The following is a 26,632-nucleotide window of genomic DNA, read 5'->3' on the forward strand; positions in this document are numbered from 1 at the left end:
AAACAATTAAATTATAGATGGCATTAATCGGCGGACAGGGTCTTAGTCGAACAACTTTTCTTCTTTCTTGAACTATGAAGGAGAAAAAGTTACATGTCGTATATCAAATACTCCATAACAATTTTACGCACGATACGTGACTTTCCCCTTATTGACGCATGTAGATATTCAGTTTTATGGCGCATCGGAGGGGATCGTTCCTCGATCGAATTATACGTCGCTTCTAGCGCGTGTTCTTGCGCAAACGACGACGATGGCACGTCTTCGGGACCCGAGCACGGGGAAAAATCGTGTGTGCACCTTCGGAATCGAGTATGTACCTTGCGGCCGGAGGCGGGTAACCGTACGCATGTAGCCGACGCCGCAAATGCATCAAGCCGCGTGTACGCGCGAATAGTCGCGCGAGTAAGCCCCGCGTCAGTCAAAACGCGCGCCATTATGTTGTAAATCATCGGTGATTGTCTGAACTGGAACTCACGGCGGCGAGATGCGTTGCCGGCTAGTAATAATCAATTTATGCACTTCATCGGCCGCAATAAATTTGTTATTAGCCGCAGCCGCTGCCGCCACCGCCGCCACCGCATCAGCCTGATCTCGGCGGATCGATGGCCAGGATCGGATGAGAAAGATCCCGACAAGAAGAGAGAGGAAGAGAGAAAGAGAGAGAGAGAGAGAGAGAGAGAGAGAATGAGAGCAATTATGTTAATTTTGCGAAAATAACCAAGATTAATTTTACCGAGCATTACATTTCACGCGCGTCACGTTCGAGATGCGAAGACGGTTGTCTAAAAAAAATAAGACGAGATTTTTCCCGCATCTTCTCGGTCCGATCCTGAATCGATCGTATCTGTGATGCAAAGATCTATAAATAGATCCCTAGATCACACGAGCCTCGCACACACTTGCGGGTAACGTCTCGGGCGCATGTATTTGTCGTCTTACCACGCGAGAGACGTAATATCGCGCTGATGGACAACGCGATGGTGTCGATGGATCGATCGATTGATGATCCTGGAGGCCCGGCGCAATCACGCGCGGGTTTGTTGGACGCGAAATCATCGGGGCTCTCATTAGTCTTTGTTATATAATTACGTAATGGCAGCTCGATTGCGAGGACCTCACCTTATGGCAAAGAGTCATCGTCGCGTGAATAGTAAACGTAGGTAGCTGTGCGACTTTGTTATTATTACTTTAACGTATTATCATGATAATGGAAATTTATCATTTTCGTAATTTATTTCCGATCTCGTATAAATATATGTCACTTACTCTTGTTCGGAAACATAACAATTCATATATATCTATTCTACTTTATTAATGATCGCACATCGACATTTGGTACAGCGAGATACCAGATCAATTTTCATCTCGATTCGTGTCGCCTCATTGACGAAATTAGAGTATCTGTCAATTTCACCATCTAAAAAAATTTAAGTCACGGTTGGAAGCTAATCTAAAATTTTTCCCGAAGATTCACAGTTTGTTGCGCGAAGAGAGCCGCAAAGAGCGTTTTCGGTAAATTAAAATCCGCCAGTGGGCGTAAACCCTTCGGATTCATCGGAACGCGAACGTTCCTTTCCCTCTGTGGGTTGGGCAAATGCGATCGGCTCATTTGGTGCGTATTAGTAGAGGATAATGAACTTCTTGAAGCCGCCGCCTTTTGCGAGAACGACTTCCCGAATTCCCGACAAACGAAGGAAAACGAATGGAGATACGCCTACGGGAGCCCCCGTGCCTTCTCTTTTGGGAAAAGTGGATTAGAAGCTGCTCTTTCTTCGGACGGGTTAACGTCGCACATGCACGTTTGTTTAAGCGTCGCGTTACAGAATGTAACAAAGCTCAAATTTGTCGTTCGTGTTATATCGTGGCTTTTAAGTAAAGCATAAACATAAAGTTCGATTATTAACCTACTGCCATTAGCGCGAGCGTGTCATGTGATTGTTCATTGCATTATAGCGATCCAAGATCGATCGCATGGGTCTAAACGAAACGACAAGCACGAGCCCACTAAAACTGCACACCAATATCGCAAAAATAGATACGTCCGAATAGGAAATGTCAATAGAGATGTTTTGCGGTGCGATCAGTGATATGCGATGCGTTTGGCACGATGCGTTTGGCACGATGCGTTTAATCAGCGTCATAAATATGCTAAAATGCATCACAATGTGGCCTGATTATCGATAATTGCGAGATCTAAGCTGTCGAAAGACGTCATTCGTTATACATTTACTTTATACTATTTATCATGCGCATATAAACACACCTTACGAAACGCCTCGTTGCATAGCTAAATTAAGGTAAACGTTATCAGTTTTATCAATTTTCATTAACGCGATTTAAATTAGTGACAACTTTTATGTTTAAAAATAAAATAAAGAGTACATAAATATAATAAATATATATTTATCAAAATAGAATGAGAATATCTATCGTAGTATCGATCAAATTTGTCGCTCAAATATCCATAGCAAAGACCATCCCCGAATTTTCGCAACCTTCCGAGCTATTCGATCTGATTTAAGAAACGTTCGTAAGAAACACGTAGGCTTTGAAAACCTCGTAAAGCGATCAGAGTTGTCGACACTTCCCAGCCCCACATTTAAAGTCTCGTAAAGCACAGCTAGGGGCCTCGCAGAAAAAGCGGAGACTGACGGCTGCAGGTAAATAGGGAAACACGGGCCAATTAAAGCTGCGAGAAAATATTTTGCCAACATACACCTCGGATGACACAGCGCGTGTTATGTCACGATGTATTTTAAGGCCAAGGTATTTTACACTCGGCGGTGATTTAACGTGTTTTAACACTATTAATAATTCTAGTCAACGCTCGTTAATTTCTGCGCGGTATCCTTTCCTCGCATCACAATACTTCGGTTTTAGCGGAATGGTTGCGCTACCAATTAGTGTCAGTTAGCTCTATCCATTTTTATCGCGCATCTTCGTAATTCAATAAGGACCCATATCAAGAAAGTTTTACTAATACCATTTATAAATCATTTCCAGGTGAGTGTTAATAGGTTCTAAACGCTGCCAAACGCTTTCCCTAGTCCACGTTTGACATCGGCGACCTGGAAAGTTTCGCAAGGAAATTATTTTTGCATCTTGCGAAACGTATTGTATTCCATATGCGTGCCACGCATCCATTAATACAACACCTGCGTTTATTGTATATACATATGATATATTGACAATCAAAAATGTCACGATCCTTTTACCTTTTGTTAAGTATTATGCAAGAAAACTTCACATTTTTTTTTTCTAATCTTCTCCTCTAGTAGTAATGACTTCGGTAGTACTACTTTTTAAGAAATAATTACAGAAATAACTCAGCAAAGATAATGTACCAATAGAAACAAAAACGGTGAAATAAAATAATATTAAATAAAACTATTAACACTCCTATGTGCAATCTTTCTCTAAGAGAAATTAGAATGTCACGAGAGATCGCGCAAGAAAGGGGAAAAATAAAATCTAATTAGCGCAAGAAGAGAACGCGGGGGACGTGAGATCGGAGCTCGACGGCCGGCGGCCGCGGTATCTCCAATGTCAAGAACGCGGCGCCCGGTCGGTGCGTGCCACACGATCGGGCTTTTCTTTTTTTCGAGCCCGATCGCCTTTTGACTCCTTAGAGGGCCCGGAGAGGAGCCCCCAGCGAAGAGAAGACGAAGGAAGACGAGGGGCGTGTCTGGTCGCGCGGCTTCTACAAAGAGATGCCCACTTCCCAGTGGACCCCTTCCACACTTGAAGAGACCCCCTTCCACACTGGTCCCAGGACTCCGTCTCGCCGTCCTCCCCACCAGCGGGTCCCAAGAAAACCGGGCGGCATGGTCCAGACCACGAGATCGGCAGGTAAAGGCAGTTTACGGAACGCTTCCGTACACGAAGCACATTCGGCGAAGAGTCTTAGACGATAGTCTGATGAGAAAACTGACGGACGTAACTTCAAACGCTCCCGAAATCATTATCCCTTGCACCTTAAATCCGACCTTTGTATCATCCCTAGCGACGTTTCCATCGGTATCGATCGATCGGTCGGTCATCGCAAAATTCTACAGCGAAGGCAATGACAGTTGGCTGAGAGCTTTCGCAACCAGAGACACGTTATGATATAAGGTTGCTGACAGCCGAGGATCAATCGTCCGACACGTGCACGCATGAGGATGACCTCCTACGTGGCCTTCCAGCAATACGACCTCCTGGACTCCGAGGGCTACGGATCGGCGAGCAGCCCGGAATCGAACCCGCGTGGCAATTGGCATCACCAGGAGATCTACCCGCAGCCGCCGCGGTCCAGGGGCAGCAGCTGCGGCAGCGTCAGCTCCGTGGACAGTCATCATCAGCAGGAATACCAGGAGATCGGTGGCTGCGGCCCCAATGGCAGCCTCCACGTGACCGCCGGTTTCAACTTCGGCGATTTCTACGAGGGCTACTATCAGGAGGGTGGTTGTCGGAACGAGCATCAGCCGGCGTTGAATGGTGACGGCGCCAGAAACGTCACGGATCTTCACGCCAAGTTGATCTTCAGAATGAACGAGCAGTGTGCGACTTACGATGACGCTGCGTCTAGAATGGCCTTCAACGAGGGTGCCTCGTTGAAGCAGGATCCAACAGGATACGTCCAGAAGATGGACCATCATCCGACCGGGGCATACGCGAACTCGAGGACCGACTTCGGTCAAAGTCAATCTGTCTTTCCTACGAAGGGCTATACGAAGAACGGTGCTTATCATCCACGGAACGAGAATCACCGTTACACTCAGAGAAGTCACCCTTACGCCGCTTACACTGTGCCGAGGAACGAGACTGGTCTGCCAAGCGGCCAGCCGAACAAATGCGATCAGTCGAGGTACCATCCGAGAAACGATGCTCTTCACGTCGTCTTGCCAGCGGAATACGCCAGCCAGAAGTCCAAGGAGGCGGTGGTGCAGAAGATGAAGAACAGCGCGCCTGGCGTCGAGGTGCTGAGAAAGAGAAGACTAGCGGCGAACGCCAGAGAGAGAAGAAGGATGAACAGCCTAAACGACGCTTTCGACAGGCTGCGCGACGTCGTGCCCAGTCTGGGCAATGACAGAAAACTCAGCAAATTCGAAACGCTGCAAATGGCGCAGACTTATATCGCCGCGCTCTACGAGCTTCTGCAGCGCAAATGAACACATCCGGATCTCGAATCCGGCGACTCGGATCCACTTCCAAAAAGGAGAACAGTGTCTTGTTCGGTACTGTGCCTTCCTAAATATCGCTGCGATGGCCTTAGAGTCCTTAAAGATCGCGGAACATCGAACGTAGAAGCTGAAAAGCCTTCATGAGAATCCGTCCTGTTAGGAAGATTGGCAACGACAATGAAAGAGACTCTTTCGAGTCTCAAGGCTGCGAAGTTTAATCGAAATCGGGATTGACATTTTACATCTTTGTGGAATTCCGAAGGACATTTCTGAATCCTCGCTCAAGCTTCCTCCGTCGAGTCCGGAGAGATGCAGATTGAACACGATCGCTGCTCCATTCTTCGAACGGGAACGACGAGGCGCGTCCTTACTTCGACAGACTCCGAGACGTCCGCAGGTAATGACGAATTGTCGGGGTACGGAGAACGAGACAGCTCGCTCACGAGGAGCATGAATTAACGAGCGAACTGGGAATCGAGACTTCATTAACTTGTAAACGAGTCACTCGACCACGGCGGCATCGACCGTGAACGGTATGTAAGCGGAAAAATATAATACCAGCGTCGTTATCGATCAAGATCTTCTAGATCTTCTATTACAAACTCGATCTAGCCGTTAAATATTAAAAAAAAAATTTGATTAACACTCCTTTATTGTTATTATTATTGACATATAATATATTAATTTGACGTTCTTAATATAAAATAAATCCAAACTAAATGTATACGATATTCTCACGATAAAAGGATGACTCATTTTCTTCCGTTAATGTTTTTCAAAAATATTTCCATCTTTTTGGAAATGGACTCGTAAAGTTTAAATGTGTGTGTGTGTGTGTGTGTGTGTGTGTGTGTGTGTATGTGCGTCCACATAAATTATGCGAGTTAAATTATTTAAGAAAGGGAATTTCTCAAAAATACGATTCATCCGCAAATGTAATATTTCGCCTTCGAGAGGTTGTAAATAATATCCGAATGAATTATCTTTCGACGTTACCGAAGCACTATCGGCGATAGCTTACGTCAAAACTAACCGATTACGAGATAGTCGACGGGGTAAAAAGGCCGCTTTTAATCGCATGCGTCAAGCTTAACCGAGCGCGTAAGTTTAGCGCCGCGCGGTAATTCATCGGCGATACTTACCCCGGCATCGCGGCGCATCGCTGCGGGATTCCGGGACGTTTTTCTAATCGGCCCGTGATAGGATCGGAGCGGAGAGCGGGAAAAAGCCGCTGCCGACCGGTCCAGGATCCTCCTGGAGTAACAGCGAGACGGAGATCGCGACCGATATCTCGCGACACCGAGCGCAAGAGATAGGATATTTCTGTGTGTTAACTACATCGGTATGTCCGAAACGATCGATAAATCGTCGTCGCGATAAAAATACTTTTCGCGTAATCGCAGCGACATTTCTCTCTTCCTCTCGTCGCTGCGATCTCACTACGGGATATCACTACGAGGCAAGTGGGTAGGTCAGGGCGCATAAAATGTGATCGTTGACTGTAATACAGAGAGAGAGAGAGAGAGAGAGAGAGAGAGAGAGAGAGAGAGAGAGAGAGAGGGTTCTCCCTCATCGCTATCGCCCCCAGGCCGGGCTTAGCCACGGCGGGGGCGTAAACTCGCCTCGAGTTTAATTGTAAATAGGCACCGTCGTACATTGTCGTCCTCACGAGGCACCGTGTAAATATCTGATTCAAGGCGCGTCTAACTTATTGCGAGGCTGTATAGGTGATTCTGTACATATGTAGGTGCGTACACACGTGCGTGCAGAGTGCGGGGGCAGGAATCTCTCCGCGTACGTGCGCACGTGCGTGATCGTTCATTGATGCCTCGAGTCGACGATAGGTATCAATTGAAGAGTTCGCCCGAAAAGGAAATGCGAATGAGATAAGCTGCGAGAGAAAAAGTAGAGCTTTCAAAAATTCGTATTTTTTCCAAGAGTCCTGTGAAAGTTGTGAAAAAATGGTTCCTAGAGCGAAGCTCCTCGTCGAAGATGATAAATTGAATCGCATAATCGTAGTGTGTTTTCCTTTTGACGGGCGAACTCCGTACGATTTTTCTCACGGGTTTCGGAAGAAACGCTTAGCATTACGTTCGCCTCGTGTTACCTGAATATTCACCCGTAGCTACTTCTGCTCAATGCTAATTATTAAAATAATTGTAACGTAATTATGAATTATATCTCAAAGGGAATATTGTGGCTCAACTTTCGATCGCCTTAAATGCAAAGATCGCACGTTCAACGGAATAAAGCATCATTTGTAATTAATGAAGTAAGAATTAATAAGTAAATTGGAAGACTGCGTTGAAGTCAACTTGATATTTACGATAACGATGCTGTTTATATCTGCCGTCAGATCAATTCTGATTATCAATAAAATCACTACGGTTTGCGATTAACCTTCTATATTTATTGGTGTACATTACGTGGCTAATTACTAACCGGATATATACCGATGTTAGAATTTTAATTTGAAAAATCAGATACGCGAATCGTAATCGACTCTCGCCTCGATCGACCGTCGCGTCGCGGCTTTTTTTTTTTTCGCCACGAATGCGAGACGACGCGTGACTGGAATAATCTCATTCGGCCGCGATTCAGCTCGCGACGCACCTCTCGCGCAATTAGGAATATGCAAAAATCGCGGGACAAATGGCGGCGGCCGGCCACCTCCACTTAGCAGTCAATCACAATTAAATACAATTTTGCGCGGGCCGCGGGGCCCGGTAATGGCGCAAAAAGAGAGCAAATTGAAATCTCCTAGCTGACAGAATGATAGATGGTACCGGCCAGACGTGAGAAGACGCGAGAGCAACCGAGAGAGGCGCAAAGGAGTGACGAGAGGGGAAGAGAGACGAGAGAGAAGCGGGGCGAGGAGGATGAGGAGAGAAAAGCGGAGAAACAGTCTTTCTTCCATATCCCTCGATGTGAGAAAGCTCTTCCTCTCCGTTCCGCAAGGAGATCCACGAGAAGGAACGAAAACACAGAGAGAAGTAAGTCGGGAGCTGATGATAGCGCCACTGCGAAGCCGATTTCTCTCGCTAATATCGCTAATCCTCTCCATCTGTTGAAGATGAGGATCTGATCTTTGCACGGAGCAGCGGTAATTTATATCGATCGGAACGGAGAGAAAGAGACGGGGCGAGATGGAAACTCATTCTCTCTTCTATATAACCGCGGTCATTACGGCAGCGCCGTTTAGAGTCGCAGATTAGTTACGCGCACCTCGAAATAAAGCGCGATGATTATTCGCGCGATGATAAGCGGCGTCTCACGATCACTTCAATATTCTATTCTCACGAAGCATAAATAAGGGTCGAAAGTGGAAAAATAAGGAAAATCACGAGAGACATGCATGTACACGTAATTATTACACGCAAAAAAAAAAATATATATATATATAAAACTATAATTTTATCAAAAATTCATGGTATTTCGTAGATATGAACAAATAAATATTTTTCGTCGCGGAAAGACTTGTTCACATTACAATTTTTAAGATGACCCCCCGTTTTGCCATCGCGACGATAGAAAAATGCGATGGCAGCGTCGCTGTAATATAATACTTTATAGTTGCCACATTCCTCGTCCCATTACGACTCCGTGCGCGTTGTAATGGCAGTATTATAAAAGGAGACGATAAGTCGCGCTCATCCACCTGCTCGGTAATCAAATCGCGGGATTAAATTGCCCACGATTTCGCGTCTTCGCGCGTCGAAAGGGAACTACCGTAGGGGGGTAGCGTACGTACCTCTCTCGGGACATTATCATTCAATTGGCGCCGCTACCGTCGCGGATAAATCACGCGTAATTAGCGGCAAAACAACGAACGGACGCCAATTAATTTCGTTATAAACAACGGGGCCTTTGTCCACCGTGCGAATGTATTTTCCGCGCCGGCTTCCTCAATTAAGACGATAGAGATTTATTCGATTCGCGCGTCGATCGAGCGACGCCAAGGAAAAAGCGAAAGGGGGATGGTGGGCTAATTATTCACTGACCCATTCACAGCGGTAGGGCCCCCACGAACGGGTAAAACGAACAAGGATACGAACGAATAAAGAGGAGACAGACAGAGAGAGAGAGAGAGAGAGAGAGAGAGGGGGGGAGGGATGGAGGGAAAAGAAAAACATCGACATCGAAGAAAGAAATACTTTAAGTAATATCAAAGCACGAGGGCTGGATACGCTAATAGCGAACCAGACCCACATGTGTGTGGGCCTCTGCCTCCGTACTCCGTGTACGCGATACAACAATACACGCGAACGCTAATCAGTCGACGCGCAACGTCTTCATCTACGGCCGGTCGCGCATCAGCCGCGCGCCTCGTCCCTCTATCAGCACGATTTGTCTTCCGTCGCGGCTTGATGCGGCTCCAAGGCCAAGGACGAAGTCCCGCGGTCGAGAACTGAAGTTGCGACAGAACAAACCGGCTCTCATTAGACTAACTATCTGGCACCGTCCCGACGACTTTTTAGGCATTTCTTTCTAGGCGGTTTAAACAGCATGCGATCGCTAAAAACGCCCGGTGAAAAGCAAGTTACCGACTGATTACGATAATTATATCTCGATTACGGACAGTTTGAGAGTGATGCGAACGGAGCGAGTAGCGTGATTTCGTTTGCGTTTAACGCGAGATTTAAGCCACAAGTGATTAATTATACTTGAGATGATAATCGAGCGATAACTGTGTAAAAAAAAAAAAGAGATAAACTGCGATCGTGATCTACCTGTTGTACAATGATCTCTTTTGTGCCTCTCCTAGGCACGAAGAAAGATAATTTTCCTCTTCACGGCAATCTCGCGCACGAAAGGGGAACTTTTTCGAAGACTGTATTTTGCGCTGTTAGCACTGCCGCCAAGTACCTTTGTAAATAGATTGTTTTTTTTTTTTATATTTAGATACTAGTTAGACGATAAGATTTAGCTCTAAGCGGTCCCTATAAGATTAATGGAATAAATTCCCACCAATAATGTTCCTCGACCAAGACCAAATGTACTTAGGAATGTGCAATGTTAATAAAGAAAAGATTCTTTGGAAAATTTATATCGTTCATTGTCATTTCACTTTAACAAGCATCATCCTCTATGTTATTTTCATTTATCAAAATCTTGGGCAATCTTCTAATTATCTAAATGTAGAATTCTCTCTAAACTATTGACAAAATCTATTAAGATTTATCTGCCTAAAATGTTGAAAGCCCTTGAATCATTCGATTTATACTGCGTAGCTGTGGCCGTACCTTGTCACGAGAGACGAAATATCAGTTCCTCGTCGTCCAGCGGCACACACGAGAACAAAAATTATGCAGATGCGCGCTGCGTTTCGACTGGATCATCGTGGGCAACACTCGTAAGTATAATATCGAGTCTCGGAAATTATCAAAATCGGCCCCGATCCTAGCCTACCATAATTTCTATCTAGTCGCGAGACGTGGAGCCGAGATCGGCGAGACGTCCCGGTAGGATGCACAAGGAGATGCATATATTCCGTCTCGATTTTAGGCACTGCCAGAAAGAGGCAGAGCCGGACCAGCGCTAAACTGTTCCTCGAGGCCATCGCCTTTTTCTAGGAAGTCTAGGATATAAGTGCCTGTAAATGCGGCTAACGTTTACCGCGATTACGGACCAGAGAATTGGGCATTTCGCAAATATCCACATCGCGGCCAGCGGCCGTTTTCGAAAATTTAGTCGACAACGACGATTGGGATGGGGCCAGGAGACTTTCTCAGCGTGAAATTCTTTGTTTTCGGCATTAAGGACTAATACAATCGTCAAACATCGCGAATAAAGAGCGTCTCCGTTTGACGTTCAATTTCTCATTCGCGGATTTTCCATTCTACGCTGCCGTAAGGATAATTGGTATCTTAGGTCGTTGAGGGAATAAATCGATCGCGCGGTGGACGTTGTTTGGTTTGATAGAATGCTGGATAGCGGCTCGCACAAAGCGATCTTCGGGACCAGCCGGCCGAACCTGCTACCACGCCAGACAAATTGATACCAGGCAACGCACTCACTCTCCCTATCTTTTCCGCCTGCGTGCAGGAGTATGTATGCCTTACGTGCCTGCAGTGGGTACAGCCGCATAACTTCCAGATACACCGCCAGTGGGAACGGTCAGGGCCACGGAAAGAGAAAAAAAGAAAGAGAGCGAGCGAGCGAGCGAGAGAGAGAGAGAGAGAGCGTAGCGCTCGTCTCCGTCACTGTGTGAATGTCACGCGCGTAAAACCGCCGGCAAGTCTTCCTTCGGACACTTCTGCCAAAGTGTCGACGTCAGAGCATAGTTACCCCGCTATAGATGATCAAATTAGAAATGTAATTTTAAAATTTATTCACGGTTTTATTCACTTTTTAACAGTTTAAAAATTTCCAAATCAATTTCGAAGTCAAAATTTCAAGATTTATCGATGTTTGTTATTTAATAAATTATTAAATATATTTGTAGCGCAGATATAGTTCTATCTCGGTCTGAAATGATTGGAAAATCGATCGGTTCGACGCATTTCGTAGCGTAAAAAGAAAATGATTTTCAGCCCCAACGTGGTGTTCGTAACGCGGACACTCGCGAATCGACGGCGTGTCACGATGAATTTACGCGAGACGAGTACCGGCAAATTACCGGTACTTACGATGCGACTTCCTCGTGCATACAGTATCGGGGAAACGGTCCTATGGCCCTGGCAGGCAGGCACGCACACGTCAGGTCCAATTCCTGTTCCGACGTAACTGGCACGAGACGGTCTGGGCGCCGATAACAGGGCACCAAAATTGCGGCCACATGCAACGCCCTTTATTTATGCCACAATTCACTTGGACCACTGAATATAAAACGCGATGCTTTATCAACTCGATTTATTATTAATTTAATGGGTCGAGAGAGAGAGAGAGAGAGAGAGAGAGAGAGAGAGAGAGAGAGAGAGACTCTTAAGTAAATGTCAATTCATAAATATACCTTTTAAAATAAACAGAAACTACACTTCGTGTAAGTAAAAACGTAAGATAATCATTTAAATGTACGATGTAAGTGGAAGTAAATAAATGATGGCATGGAAATTATTAGACTGCTACCAAGTCGTGAAATAAATTACACGCGAATACCAGAGATATAATCTTCGCGCATTTGTACAAAGCTCATTGAGCGTAGGATCGAAAATTTTGAATCGTCGTGATTGTCGCTTTGCCATCAGGCAATCGGTTATAATAATAATAGTAATTACAATAATGATGGTTTAAGCGAGCGCATTAGCTCATATTACTATAGCGTACGAACGCAACCGACCGTATACTTCGGCGTCTCGTCCAATTCATGGAGAGAAAAATTCTAAGATGACTGCTAATAATAACATATTATACATTTTCGCAAATAACGACGCGAATAATAATCGAATGCCAAAATACCGCCAGAATTTATACTAATTGCATTTACAAATAAAACAGTTGGTTAAAATGTTTAAACTATTTTCTGAAAGTCAATTAGTCTTATCAGTTATTTTCGTAAGTTGTTTCTACATTTCAATACTTATCTCCATTTCCCGAAAAAACATCGGATAAAGAGACGTAAAATAAATTTTACACATCGTTCAGTTCGGCGCTGCGATTTGCAGCGCGCGCGCGACATAATGAAAGACGACTTAATTCGTCTCGAATGCGAATGCGACTCGTGAAAGCCGCGCAAGAACGACAAAATCCACATAAAAGCGTAATAACGCTGTGATGCGCGAGGGAAAAAGGAGCGCGCTTAATTTTTCGTTCCACTTGGCGCGCATCGCGCTCGTAAAGGCGTTGCGCTCGGAAACGCGCTTCAGAACTTGACGGATGGGAAATTCGGACGTCGCAGCGGGGTGTAAAGCGTTGCGAGCGTTCATCGACCGTCATCGAGCGAGATGTACCAAGAAACAGGAATCGTTCGGGATATGTACCAATCTTCTCGCATCTTCCATCCGTTATTGTTGCAATCCAAATGTTACAATAGTAATATTTTCCTCCTACAGCTGCGTCAAAAATCTACGCTTCTCTAAAGTGCTTCTAAAAAAAAGTGCCAGTTCTCTAAGGGAACAATCTGGAGAAGAATTAGTACAAGCTAATGCAAAAAAAGATAAATACTTTATGTGGACTATCCTTTTTCGAAATAAATTTTTATACGTCAAAACGAAACCCAAACATTCGCCCCTTTATTTATTTACAATTTATATAAATCTCATGGAATTTCTCTTGAAATTTTCGTTTAATATCTTAATATCTGGAGAATCAGTCTCGCAGAGGTGCTCCAGACAATCAACTCAGAAGGAGGAGGAAAAAAAAAAGATCACAACGCGCAAGTGAAGTTCCGGATTCCGGAAATTCTTGGTTCTTGTACGCGAGGCACCTGAGGCGTGCAGACCCTCGAAGGACCAATTCTCCCTCAGGATGATTCGCCACGGCGGATAAGAGGGAAAAGCCGGGACGGAAAAAGCGCGGGCCGCCGACTCGCGCCGTCGACTCGAGTGCCTCGCGTCGCCTTGGCGCGAATTCCATCGCGGGATTCATCGATTTAACGGTTCGACGGTTGCCGTGCGTGTGGACCGCGCTATAATTTAATGGAGAGGCGTTCAGCGCTCTCTCGCGCGTCTTCTTTCGCGCGCGTCATCCACGTCCGTCCGATTCATTGACCGTACGTGCGTTTTCGCACTGTCACCGCGTAACCGTTGCCGTAATGCTTGGCACGGCACGGCGGAGGAACCAGGAGGGACAATAATACACGGCCGCGTCATTAATTCAAGTTCGCTCGCAGAAATCCTTCGCGGCTCCAACGCGGAAGTTGTTTTACGATCGGTCCTTCTCTTACATCGGCCTCGCTGCTGCTGCTGCTGCTGTTGCTGCTGCTGCTGCTGCTGCTGCTGTTGCTGTTGCTTTGCAGCTCCTATCTTCCTCCCGCTGTCTAAACGTGTCGACTCGTTTAATTATCAGGCCGCCTGTTATCGTCTGATGAAACGCGACATTTCAACGCGTGCCGGGTGGCCATCGCGATCGCGTCGTCAAAAGTCAGACACGTCGGGAATTCTCGGTAATTCTCATCGAGAAATGTTGTCGAAATCGTATTGCTCGAATGCTTAGCGGTACATTTTTTTTTTTAACATTTTTATCATTCCTTTTCATTAGCTTTTTTGATTAAATAAAGTGTCAGTATTAAAAGAGCCAGTTTTTAAATTATATATCTCTTAATTGTAACTCATTATAACAGCAATAAAGTGATTATTATTAGATTAGTATTATCATTTATCGTTGCGAAAAAGCAATTATTACAATAAAATACTATGACTAATCTAACAATTTATCTTCATAGCCTTAACGCATATAGATTTATACTAAATACCTATAACTGCAGCAGTGGTCAAAAGATTGGCACTATACCCAAGAACTGTTTGAAAAATTCGCGTCGAGAACAAAAAAGCCAATGAGGTTTTTTTTCTTCCACGATACTTCTTGCATCGCTTCGAACTCTTCATTTTGAAGTTCAAAGAAGACGAGTGACGGGAAAACAAAGGGAGAAGGGCGAAATTCGGCACGGATAAATGCAGGAGAAATACTCTTCGAAGCAGAACAACGGTATGTTTCTCTTGTTAATCGCGAACGGGCCTTTTTGCGCATTCGAGGTCGGGCCTGTTGTAATGATCGGCTCCAACAAACCAGCAAAACCGAAACGACCGTCACGGTGTCTTAGCCGACATCGATTCGCGACTTAAATGGGCATCCTAAGTACGATTAAACGCAAGGTCTATATTATTTCTTATCGCGGATTTATCTTTTCATTTGCAATTATGACCGTATGATCTCGCTATGGTATTAACATTTTTTGACGCAAATATATTTGTGGTTACAGAATAACAAAGGATTACTCTTTGCAGTTATGTATTATTTGCCAAAATTTGCAAAATAATATTCCAAATTTTCAATTAAAAAAAACTATCTTTTTTTTATCCGTTTTAGCAAATAATAACAAGAGCAAAACTCTGTTTTGCTAATAAATCCGAGAACATTAAAAGATCTTTTGTTGAGTCGAACTCCGACGATTAATCTGACGATTGTTGAAAGTACGATCGTCGAACGATAACTCATTGTAGTTAATAATGGATGCTTCATCGCCGTTCTAAAAGTACCGATATCACAGTATAAAAGTTTTATGGCTCATATAAATTAAGCGGCTTTAACTACTATTAAGCGGCTTTACGGCTCTGCAAATAAAATAATGGCTTATCCACGGTCATAGCTCGGAATTTTCATTCTCGCGGATTAAAGCATCGATACAAATATCGTTAAAGTAATTACGTTTGTTTTCTTATAAGCTTCTCGCCTGAATATTTTTATTAAAATCTGTTTTGATTTCCGAGAAACGTGAGAAAAGATGATAAGATGAGAAAAGATCATAAATAAAAAAAAAAAAAACAAATTTATTATTATTCATTATGATGCTTCACTATGTCCAATATATCCACGTGACATTAATACACAATAATTAGCGTATATTAATTGGAAAATATCGTCGAGATTCGAAAAGCTTGTAGAAGCTTGTCCCGTTTGTATAACTCATTCTCGTAGACGATGGCAGTGCCGGGCATATACTTCGTATGTAAATGTACTAAGAGAGACGAGGTCGAATGCGTCACGATCGTCGTGCCCGATCGGAATAGGCGGTATGGTAATAACAGCCTAGAGGTGCCATCTCGAAATCAGTATCATTGGCCAATAATTTGCGTCAACGGTTCGGTAACGACGCGACTTTGGCTACGTTTCTCATATCACGTCGCGGAATCGCGCTCTCTCGCCGCTTCTTCTACTACCTCGCCTATAAATAGTCTCTCTCGAGAGAAAGATCGCGCGCACACGTCCGCGTAATAACAGATCGCGCCGCACACGGGTTTACCGTCGATCCGTATCGCGAATATACGGCCGCACCTCGATCGCGCGCCGATAATTAAATAGCTAAGCCGCCGACTTAGCTCGATCCACGCGCCTCGCCTAATCCTCGCGTCGAGCGAGGATCACGACGGAACGAAGCGTCTCGCATTTATTGGCACAGATAGCCGAGTCTGTTAACTTTTAAATCGAGCACTGTGAATATATACGAGAAACATTCGTATTTCTTGCTCTTCTTCTTGCGTTTAATTTAAATTTCAAAAAGTGATAAAAATGCACTGGCGTGATAAGTCTAATTAAGGGATTTGATCGTAAATGACCCGACGAATGTAATGTAAATTAACGCGATTACAATTACAAAAATTAATCTACTCAAATTTATCAGTAGGATACGACCGTTGTGAAACGGTGAAAAAAACTTCACTTTGGAAATATCGATAGACTCGATCGCGGAGACGCGAGCCTGGAGGTCGTAATGGTCAAGGGCGCGGCCACACCTGCCTTATCGTTCCGTTAAAAGTCCCGGAGGAATTATCTAGGGCTGCCGGTGCACCGGATCCTTAGAATTGGCGCCCGAAGCCGACGCGGGACACGCCTAGTTAAGCCGCGTGATGAATGCGCGAAAACGGGATGCAGATCCGCCGATTAGGCGTCAGAAGAGCGGTGGCAGATATCGAAACCGATTCGCAAAGGGATGCGCATTCCGCGTGAATCTCTCCATCCCTCCTCTCCTCCCCCACCTATCTGTGATTGTTAACCGGGCCACTCTCGCGTCGGTGCAACTCTTCTTCTCCTCGCACCTTGACCGCCTCCGGGAATGCAAATTATTGTCGGTCCCGCTGCGCTAGGCGGAATTTCTTCGCTCGCGCCTACCGCTCCGCTCGAATCCGCCGTGACTTATCATGCCTAATTGTACGGTCCATCCGATGAATTATCACCGTTTTGCAATATTAAAGAGGCACCAATTAACCGCGCGGGGATACTCTTTTTTATTATCCGCACGCGATGCGCGCTGCCGTCCGCGTTGGCGGATCGAGAGCGCCATTCTCGCTTTGATCTTTATTTCGTGCCCAACCACCGTAACGATACAAAAACAGCACCAACGGCGTAAATTTTATACGCTCACGTACGGCGTTTACAACGCTTAATTTTGAACGCGCGCGCGTTTAAAACGCGGATTACCGAGTCGCCATTACCGATGGCGATGTATAGCTCGGCTTATTGAAATACGCGAGTGATTTAAGATTTAAGAAGGAGATCCCCGGTCTGAACACCTCGCAGCGAACTACTCCAACGAGTAACGAGTACAAGTTTGCGACTATTAGCAACGAGCTTGTAACTTATGAAGTTTGTAAAGATCTCCGCGCTCCCGCTTCTCCGCGACGGAAAGTGAGAGATCGGCCTGGGCTATCGAAACGATCGAGATATAAAGATACATCGCACAACGCCTTCAGCCAAGCCCGGTCCATTTCTCTTTCGGGCCCTCCCCGGCTGCCTCCTTTTCTCTCCGCTTAGCGTAGCGTCATCATTCTTTCATTCACGGCGTACATTTAAACTGCCGGCGGTCCCGTGGCGCTGATTTCACTAACGAAGCCAGCGATTTATATCACCAATCGGCGAAACGGCGTCCGCGGTAGGCGAGTTCTCCAAGTTACCGAGTTCATTGTTAAATGGCACCCGGCAGCCACGCACGACCCTTATCATTTGCATTGACGATCGAATTGACGACGAGGCAAACGATCGCCATGATAAGCTGGTACGGCTGTATAGAAAGATATCGCACACTTTCTCGATGATAATTTCCTAAATTTTTAAGAAAAAAATTAATCTTTTCTCAAGAATTGTTTGCTTGAGAAATTGTAATTTTTAATAAGAAAAAGATTAATGCGGTTACATTATCGCGTTTTCGCTATTCCATTTTACGAATTTGTCATGAATTACAAAATCGACTCGAATTTCTTCTTTATTTTCTTTCGCTCGCTAAAAATAACTCTCCGACTCCCTCGCGGACAGATCGACAGATCCTGGGGGATCGTTACTCGAATCCGCGAGATCGTGGGACGAGAGCTCTCTCTCTCTCTCTCGCAGCAAGATAGTAACTTAGAGTTAAGGTAGGTCGGGGCGTAACCCAGGATCAAACGAGTCAATAACTCGTGTACCGTGCCTCTCCTCCACCTACAATGAGAAATCGCCTTGCCCCGCGTACAATGAATGTGGGTGCACGCTGACGTATTGTTGCGCGCGGACGTACACGTGCGCCTACACGTGGGTGCAGGCCGAGACTGCGCGCGCGCAAATACGTCTTCATGAAATCGAAACCCCGGGCGACATCGCGCTCGCGTAATTGCGGCCAGCGTGAAACAATCACGGACGAATCGGTATCGCGGAACGCGATCGAGGGAACGCGATCGAGAGGCCGTGCTGGAAACACACATTTGCATAATTTATGTCTTCTTGCTTCTCTCTTAGCTCGAATAATACTGGTTGCATCGTTTGGTACTGCTATCAAACCGCCGAGAAACTTACCGTCTTATAAAGAAAATAATGATCGCTTTCTCCTCCACATGAGACTTCGTTACTCTTCGTAAGTACACCGAAAGCTCTCGATATCGAAAAACGAAGTTCAATCCGGCTGTGAATTATGTTTCGAATTATGTATTCTAATATAGAAATTTATTGTTCGTAATTATATGAAACTCTCTGTCTTCTCGAATCCACGCGCGGATATGGTAAGAAAAAAAAAAAAGAATCTCGAGAGCGAGGCGCTAAGAATAAAACGACGCGTCGATAATCGTCACGGAAGATTAAAACCTCACGATCACGATCCGGCGCGAGATAATCGGCGCTAAAGATAATCGGCACTGGGGAACAATCGACGTTTCTGAATCGACCGCGAAACACATAAGGGGCGCAACATCGGGGCGTTAATGCCGACGCGCCGTAACTCTCTTTACGAGAGACCAGTCTGTACCCCACGAATACTACCGCCGCCGTCGCAGCCACCAGCACCATCACCACCTATCCTGTTATTTTCTCCCTCGCCATCCAGCGATATTATTTTTCGCTATTTGGGCTTTTCGAGGCCGGACCTTCGGAGAGGAGAGGCCGCATAACGTGAGGCCGCGGCTGCGTGAGGCACGAGACAATAATAATTCATCGCCCGGAGGCGCGCAGCACGCAGGGCTGCCCGTGCTGCTCCCAATCCTTCGGCAATTTACACTGAGCGCCGTAAAATAAAAACGAGGAAAAGAGGAAGAAGAGGAGGAGGAGGAGGAGGAGGAAGAGAAAGGGAAACCATAGGGATTTGCGATGGATTGTCTTTTCGGATCCGGAGAGACATTTTCGGGGAAGAGGATCCACGACGCGAAAGCAGCGCGAAAGAAGTGGCCCAAAAGGAACACGTCGATGCCTCTTGCCAGATGTCTCGCGAGATGGCAAGAGGCGTCTCATATATATATATATATATATATATATATATATATATATATATATATATATATATATATATAATGTGTGTGTGTGTGTGTGTGTGTGTGTGTGTGTGTGTGTGTGTGTGTGTGTGTGTGTGTGTGTGTGTGTGTACGTTACGTGTTCACCGGCTATCGATACGTCATGTCAGATCTAAACGAATCAATGGAACCAAAATCGCTACATCGGTCGTACGCAGGCTGATAATTTTTTCCATCAAACTAACATAGAAATTTACAATTAAGAATTTAATTATATTTATTCCATGGGATACCTTGTGAAAATATATGTGTATAAGAGAAATTTGCACTTTCTCTACATCTTATAATAAACGTCTTTATCCATTGTACGGGAATTCGGTTTCTCAACAAACGCGCGAAAGTAACGCGGATAACATCGCGGGTTGAAGTTGCGATTTATTCAATCAACGGCGTTTGATAACTCCATCTCTTATAGCCGGCGCGATATATCATCCTGACGCTTCGCGTATATATTTCGCCCGGATTTAGTCTTAACCACGCCGTTTTCTCCCTGATTTATTTATTTAATCTACGAACCGCGCCGCGCCTTTTTTCGCTCCGCGAGCGATTCACAGTTAATGGCGCGCGACGTTTCCGCGCGGTGCAGTTCCCGCTCGCAGCGATGATTCTAAATGCATTAGTTCGCGTTTGATTAACGAGTACGTCACGCGTATGAATACAGCCATTAGAAAACGTATTACTCATGGATACCGAGAAGAGAATCTACGCGCGACCGCGTTTTTATCTTTTATCCGGCAGCGCGAATCTCCAATATACGTCTCTCGCTGTATATTTCGTCATTAAAATTGAACAGACGGTTTAACAGGCGCATAACTTCCAAACATAATTAGAGGCATTCACGTGAATTATCGTAAAATAAATAACAATTATCATATATTTTCTTTGTACAAGACGAAGAATCGATGTGAAACTAATAAGCATCGACGCGTCGAAGAAACGTTTCGATATCCTGTCATTTATCACATAGCAATAGTAAATAATTCAGAATTAAAATTAAGGTCATCGAGTCATCTAAGCGTTGAGATTTAAGCGTTCAAGAGTCGTCCCAGTTACATCCGTACCGTTACTTTAAAGTATTCCTATATCACGGTAGATCGTAACATGACTAAAAATATTTTTAAAAATAATTAAAGTATTTAATAAGAATTTAATAAAATTCAACAATATCACAAATAATCTTTCAATTTTAGATATTGTTATAATAAAATATTGCGAAAAGATCCCGAAGAATCTCCCATTATGGATTCTATCCTATGGAAGCTCAAGTCCTTTTCGCTGCATCTCGGCGATGCACAGTGTCTTTAATAAGGAACGCTCGACGCGCTTCAGGAAGAGATGACGTTTTCACGTTCCGAGACACGTTAATTGACGTCGTGAGAGCGATCGGTGAGAGCGCGAGAGGATAAGAGTTTAAGGGCCCGGTCGAATTCCTAGAGCGGTCAAAAACCCGAGAGCCGTTCCGAGACACGGTCACTTTGTTCCGCCTCAAGGAAGGCGCACACGCCGGGTAAACCTTTCCTAATAAACAGCCGTGAGCTATCACGAAAACATAAAACGTCCCGGGGAAGGCGACGCCGCCGCCGCGTCGTGCAGAACACCCCGGGGACGCGCAACGGGCACGGGTTAAAAGGGCCCGCCGGAAATGCGCGCCCTTTTAACCGGCGCTTTTCGAGCGCGTCTACGCGCTTCGGGGGACTTCCACGGAAAAAAGAGGAAGATAATAGGGGAATTTCGGTTGAGATGGCCGATTTCGTGCCGATGTAGCGGATTCGACGTCGTGGTGTCGTTGCACTACGTCCAAGACGCTCATTTAATCGGCGAGGGATGCAGCGTAAACAACTTAATGATAGCTTCTTCTCTATTGAAGGTCGTGGAAAGTCGATTCGTCGTCGAGAAAAAAGAATTAAAAAAAGAGAAATGTGTAAAGGCACGTCCAAGCATCGCACGGATACTAATATAATACAAATATTTTTATCGCGACGCTCTGAACTCGGGAATAATTCTGGCAGAAAGTTACGTAGAGAAGATTTTGCGATATCAGTGCCCGTATCTTGTTCCGCGTACTTAATCAGCTCACGTAAAATGTGGCTTATGGCTGATGACCCTTCCCCATGTCCGTCGCGCAACGTTTCCTAAATGTTCTCGGATAATATTTACAATTTGCCATTCCCCTGTCCCGCGTAATTCACTCAGCCTCTGACAGGCCCAAGCGTTATCCTCCAATCTGCTAATTACACCAAAGTTGCACATCCGAAAGTTATAACGCCTTGACGTATCAGCGGCACCAATCAGCGCGTTATCTAACCGCCGCTCGTGAATTTTTCACCGCTCGTTCATATAATCGCCAATGATCTATGAATTATGATCGAGAGTTACACTTTCCCGATTGACCGATACCATTGTCAGTGTAAGAAAAACAATCGTATTCACATATATTATTTTATAAAATCTGAATATTACCTCAAATCGTTTAAAAAAAATACATAAAGATTACATCTGCATCATCCTGTAAAGTTAATAACATTTTATAAAATTACTTATAAATTAATTTACAAAATTTGCATGCGATCTACAACTGACGACATTATTTCCCTCGTTATTCCTATTGTTATTTCGCGCAATCGCAAAATCTCACGTAACCACGTTATCCGTCCTATCTCGCGTTTCGCACGCGCGTACGTGTAAAGGATGACGAACCATAGCGGACGCATCCTGCGCTATCTGACATCCCGAGAAAGATAATGCACTCCGTGACAGAATAGTCTGAGAGAACGGAGAGGGAAAGGGGGACAAGACGGGTTAACTAGCGTCGATCTTTAACCGGACATCTAGGAAAGGCAATTAACCGTAGCGAGCATTTCTCTTCCTATGTTTCTCTCTCTCTCTCTCTCTCTCTCCCCCCCCTCTCTCTCTCTCTCTCTTTGTCGTTTCACCTGTGTGCGCATAACTCTTCTTTCTCTCTTTCTCTCTTTCATCTTTTTATTGCGCGTTGAGTTATTTGTGCTCATTGTCGCCGAACTCTCGTCCCTGTCCCCGGGATAGAACAGGGAGAGACGGAGGAGAAGGAAGAGAGAAAGGAGAAGGCCGCGCTTTTGCATCTAAAAAGAGAAAGGGAGAGGGAAAGAAAGAGGGGAAGAGATAGAGAGCGGGTTCAACCTAGGAATTTATCACCGCTACCGACAGCCATTAATATGCCATTGTGCGCCCGCGGACACCGGCAGCGGCTCGTCCATCTTTTCGTGACGCGTTAACGACTGACCTCTGCCGCGAACGACGGCTCCTGAAGAGTCTCGGAGTGCCGAGTATACGCGACCGAACTAGGATCTAGATCGTAATAAGAGCGCGAGGTGGATGCGATGGTCGTCGAGGAGGCTCCAAGAGAAGATCGTGTTCGCGCGCGCGAAGATCCCTCCGCGATTTGCCGTTAATCCTTTCGAGGTTCTCCAATCAATTCCGGCAAATGAACCGGTATTAATAAATATCTTATTCTCGTTTTAGCGGCATCGGTGCTTAGAGCGTTTATTTTATTGTCAAGTCATCTGTAAGAAATGACGGTAATTTATCGCATTTATTTTTTACCGCCGTACATTGTACAATCTCGGCTGTCTCGCTTTCGTAATAGCACAGCAAAATCGAAGTCAGATAGCCTTTGCCATATTTTTTTCGCGGTGAATATACGCTTTTTATATCCGTTAGTCTAGACGCAATTACACTTTAATTTATAGCAACTTCGCCGCGATCCACTCTTTCGACCCAGATCGACACAAATCCACTCCATCAGTTATTCCATATGCTGTTACCGCGTATATTCGGCTGCAAATTAAATGACGATTGATCGATGTAATTATAGTAATTTTATGCGAATTTCTTATATATATATTCCCATTTCGTTTATGGTATACATATATATCCATCCATACCTCTTATCCTCTTTTATTTATGATTCCTGAATACTATGAAACTTACTAAACAAGCACGCGAAAAGTAATAACAGCTAATTTATTTAATAACGTCCAATATTAATACCAATAAAGAAGTACTAATTTTGCCGACGACGAATCTGCTAATTTATAAAGTATTTTCTATTCGTCGTAGAACACGTACGCTAGAAGCGCAAAACACGCAAAAGTTAATGGAATGAGATTCATGGTGTCGTAACGATCCGGTAGCTAAATCGACGACGTGAGGAGGATCTCGGGATCGCCGATCGCGAGAGGAAGTGCGTCTCTTAGCGCCGATCCGCTCGCCGTCGAATGATCATTAATCATCGGCCACCGCTGCGCGGCCACTATGTGACGTACCGATGATTTCACCTTGGCAATGATCCAGGAAACGCCGGGGATCCAATCCGTGAATCCGCGTGTAGCTGGATCCGAAGAGACGTTTCTATTCAGCCGTTCCCTCTCCCCCGCTCGACTCGCGAGGGTTCATAAGTTAAGCATTTCCGCGTGAATCCGACCGGCACAACGTGCGCGTGCACGTGCACGCGTGTGCACGTGCGCACGTAAACGCGCGCGTGAATTCACCCGCGTGTGCGTATCGCGCTTGCGCGCGCGCGCGCATTCGCGGGCGCATTCACGCCGAGCGATGGACCGAGAGGATAATACGAGATTTATCGCGATTTCTCGCGGACGAGCGACCGGCGAATTAGTAATTGTCGGATTTCCCAATGAAACGCGTCTCTAAATGGTTTAAATGCTCTTTCGGGCCGCGGCAGCTTAGACGCGACTCAACGGCGAGAATTAATCTCGACTTCGGAGATGCATACGCGAAACTGAGTATCCCTTTTTGCGCCCCATGGTATATCAGGTGCCAGCAAAGGCCATCGGATTTCCCACGGGCGTTTGGACCATCGGTCTCAAAGATATAAGCCAAAGTACGTAAATAAAAAGAAATAAAATATAAATGAAAAATTAAGATTAAAACTCCACTACAAATTTAATATTATCAAATGAAATTAAATTATGTGTTCTCAAGTCGAAAAACATATAAGAAAAACTGATTACTCACTAGAAACTGGCTAGTTTTTATTCTTTTGAATTTACTAAACAGTAACTATTCAATAACTGAAAATTTTTGTTGTATAATACTGATCAGCAACTAGTCAGAAACTACTTAGAAACTACTCAGAAACAAGTCAAACTAACCAGTTCTGGCCAGTAAAACTCGAAATATTCTGATTGACATTTTTTGATTAATAATAATAATTAGTTAGTTTTTGACCAGCAAAACTCTATTACGTTACTAGTAAACTACGTTACTAGTTACTTACGTTATTTTGTTAGATTCTCACTTCCTCTGATACAATGCGGAAATGTTAACTTGAATAAAAAAGTTGCATCTTGTACCTTTCCTCTTTGTACTTTTTCTTTCTATTGTACTCTTTTTGCGGAAAAAGTGCAGTTTTGCAAAGTCATGATGAGAAAGAAAAAAAAAACAACAAATGCACAGACGCGTATTACGAAAGGGCTCTCCTCTACTTTGTTACGAATACCACATTCGACACAAAACCACCGGACATCCGGCCAATATTACAGAACGAATGTTTCCTTGCATGTCTGTATGTACTGCACATCGTCAGTCTTATTTCGTAATGAAAGCCGATCGATATAGTTATTTCCGGTTTATCTTTATTGCTCCCAGAGAGCTTTTAATTTTTATATCAGTACTTAGAAATCTTCTTTTTATTAAATTTAATTAAAATATTAAACATATTAATATTGAACAAAATATTAGCATTTACGAGAAAATGTTTATGTTTTTCCAAAATATGATAACAAAATAATCTTATCAAAATTGATAAAACTTATTTTTCCTTGTTTACAAGTTTATACTGCGAACATTTTCCAGTCAAGCTATTTCGTAAGGTTGATCATCGCGTAAATATCTTCGTCGTATCTTTTTTTCTTTCTTGCTATTGTAAGCAAACCTCCGGTCTTTGAAAGCGAAGAGAGAGAGAGAGAGACATCGTGCGACAAATTCGAGCAATTGCGGTTCACTTCCAACCCGAAATATATAACGAGAGCGGTGCCGGAAGGATGTTGCGTAAACGGAAACGCACGCGGCCGTCTTTGTTTCACCGGATCTTTATTCAGAGATGCACGTGAACGTCGTGAATACAATGTTGTTATCGTTGACCGAAGATGAATGTAAATGCAGGGAGGATATGCAAAATTATAACTTTTCAAGATATTAACTTACGCTATTGTCGATACCGTTGTTGACCGTATTGTTGACCGGTCTTTAGAAAACAACGGAATATTCAATTAAAAGAAATAAAATGATTCTTACAAAAATAACTGACAATTTTTACAAAATACTAAAATCGATCAGAAATTTCAAGAATGAAGTAAATACAGTTTCGATATCAATTTTGATAATAGTCTCGAGATCTTTGAGATATTACTTTCAAATTTCTTATCGTTAAACGCTAAACATCCTTGAAAACGTATCGTTTCAGTATTTATCTCCTGTCGCAAGGGACTATTTAAAAATTAATCGCGCCACGTTTCGCACGCAAACAGGTTTCCAGACGAGGCGGGCACGAGGTGTGTATTTTGAGGCTCTGCTTCCAAAAACACCGGCACTACCGCTGTTGGGCCTTGCATCTTCCTCTTGTTACAATAACATAATTTGGCGTACTCGGAAACCCCCCGCGCACACATACGGCCATGCATGCACTTCGCGTGGCACGCAACGCGAACATTGTCGTCCATAGCTAAAATACGCGTGCGACCGTACTCACTGTACTCATTCTCTTCCTTCCTTTCTCCCCGTCACGTCTTCGAATCACGAATTGTCGAGATGAAACCGGTAGTCGTTCAGGGCCGTACATTTACTTTCACACCTCGTTATTACGAAATTTTTGAATTTGCTCTCATGATGTAGATGTCTTTGCATCGCACAATGCGAATTTCACTTAATGTATAATCTATAATTGACATAATTGAATTTGAGAATCGTCACAAATAATTTTTAATTTTAGTAATTTTCACAAAGAGCAATACGTGTCATAATTTAAATATACTTAAAGATTAATTTTAAATATTTGATTAAAATCGACGT

The 26,632-nt window shown here is 44.3% G+C and overlaps 2 protein-coding genes across 2 annotated transcripts in view; one reads left to right on the forward strand and one right to left on the reverse strand.

Moving 5' to 3' along the window:
• The window catches only part of LOC105431364 (4-vinylanisole receptor-like), a 69,454-nt gene that overhangs the window by 29,539 nt on the left and 13,283 nt on the right, over positions 1 to 26,632 (reverse strand). The window lies entirely within an intron of this gene.
• Positions 853 to 5,926, forward strand: LOC105431365 (uncharacterized). Its single transcript, XM_089081888.1, has 2 exons — positions 853 to 1,159; positions 3,007 to 5,926. The coding sequence occupies exon 2, from the start codon at positions 4,158 to 4,160 to the stop codon at positions 5,151 to 5,153; it is 996 nt and encodes a 331-aa protein (XP_088938014.1). The 5' UTR covers positions 853 to 1,159; positions 3,007 to 4,157; the 3' UTR covers positions 5,154 to 5,926.

This window comes from Pogonomyrmex barbatus, unplaced genomic scaffold, assembly GCF_055798465.1.
Source record: "Pogonomyrmex barbatus isolate J1 unplaced genomic scaffold, ASM5579846v1 scaffold5, whole genome shotgun sequence".
Taxonomy (NCBI): Eukaryota; Metazoa; Arthropoda; class Insecta; order Hymenoptera; family Formicidae; genus Pogonomyrmex; species Pogonomyrmex barbatus.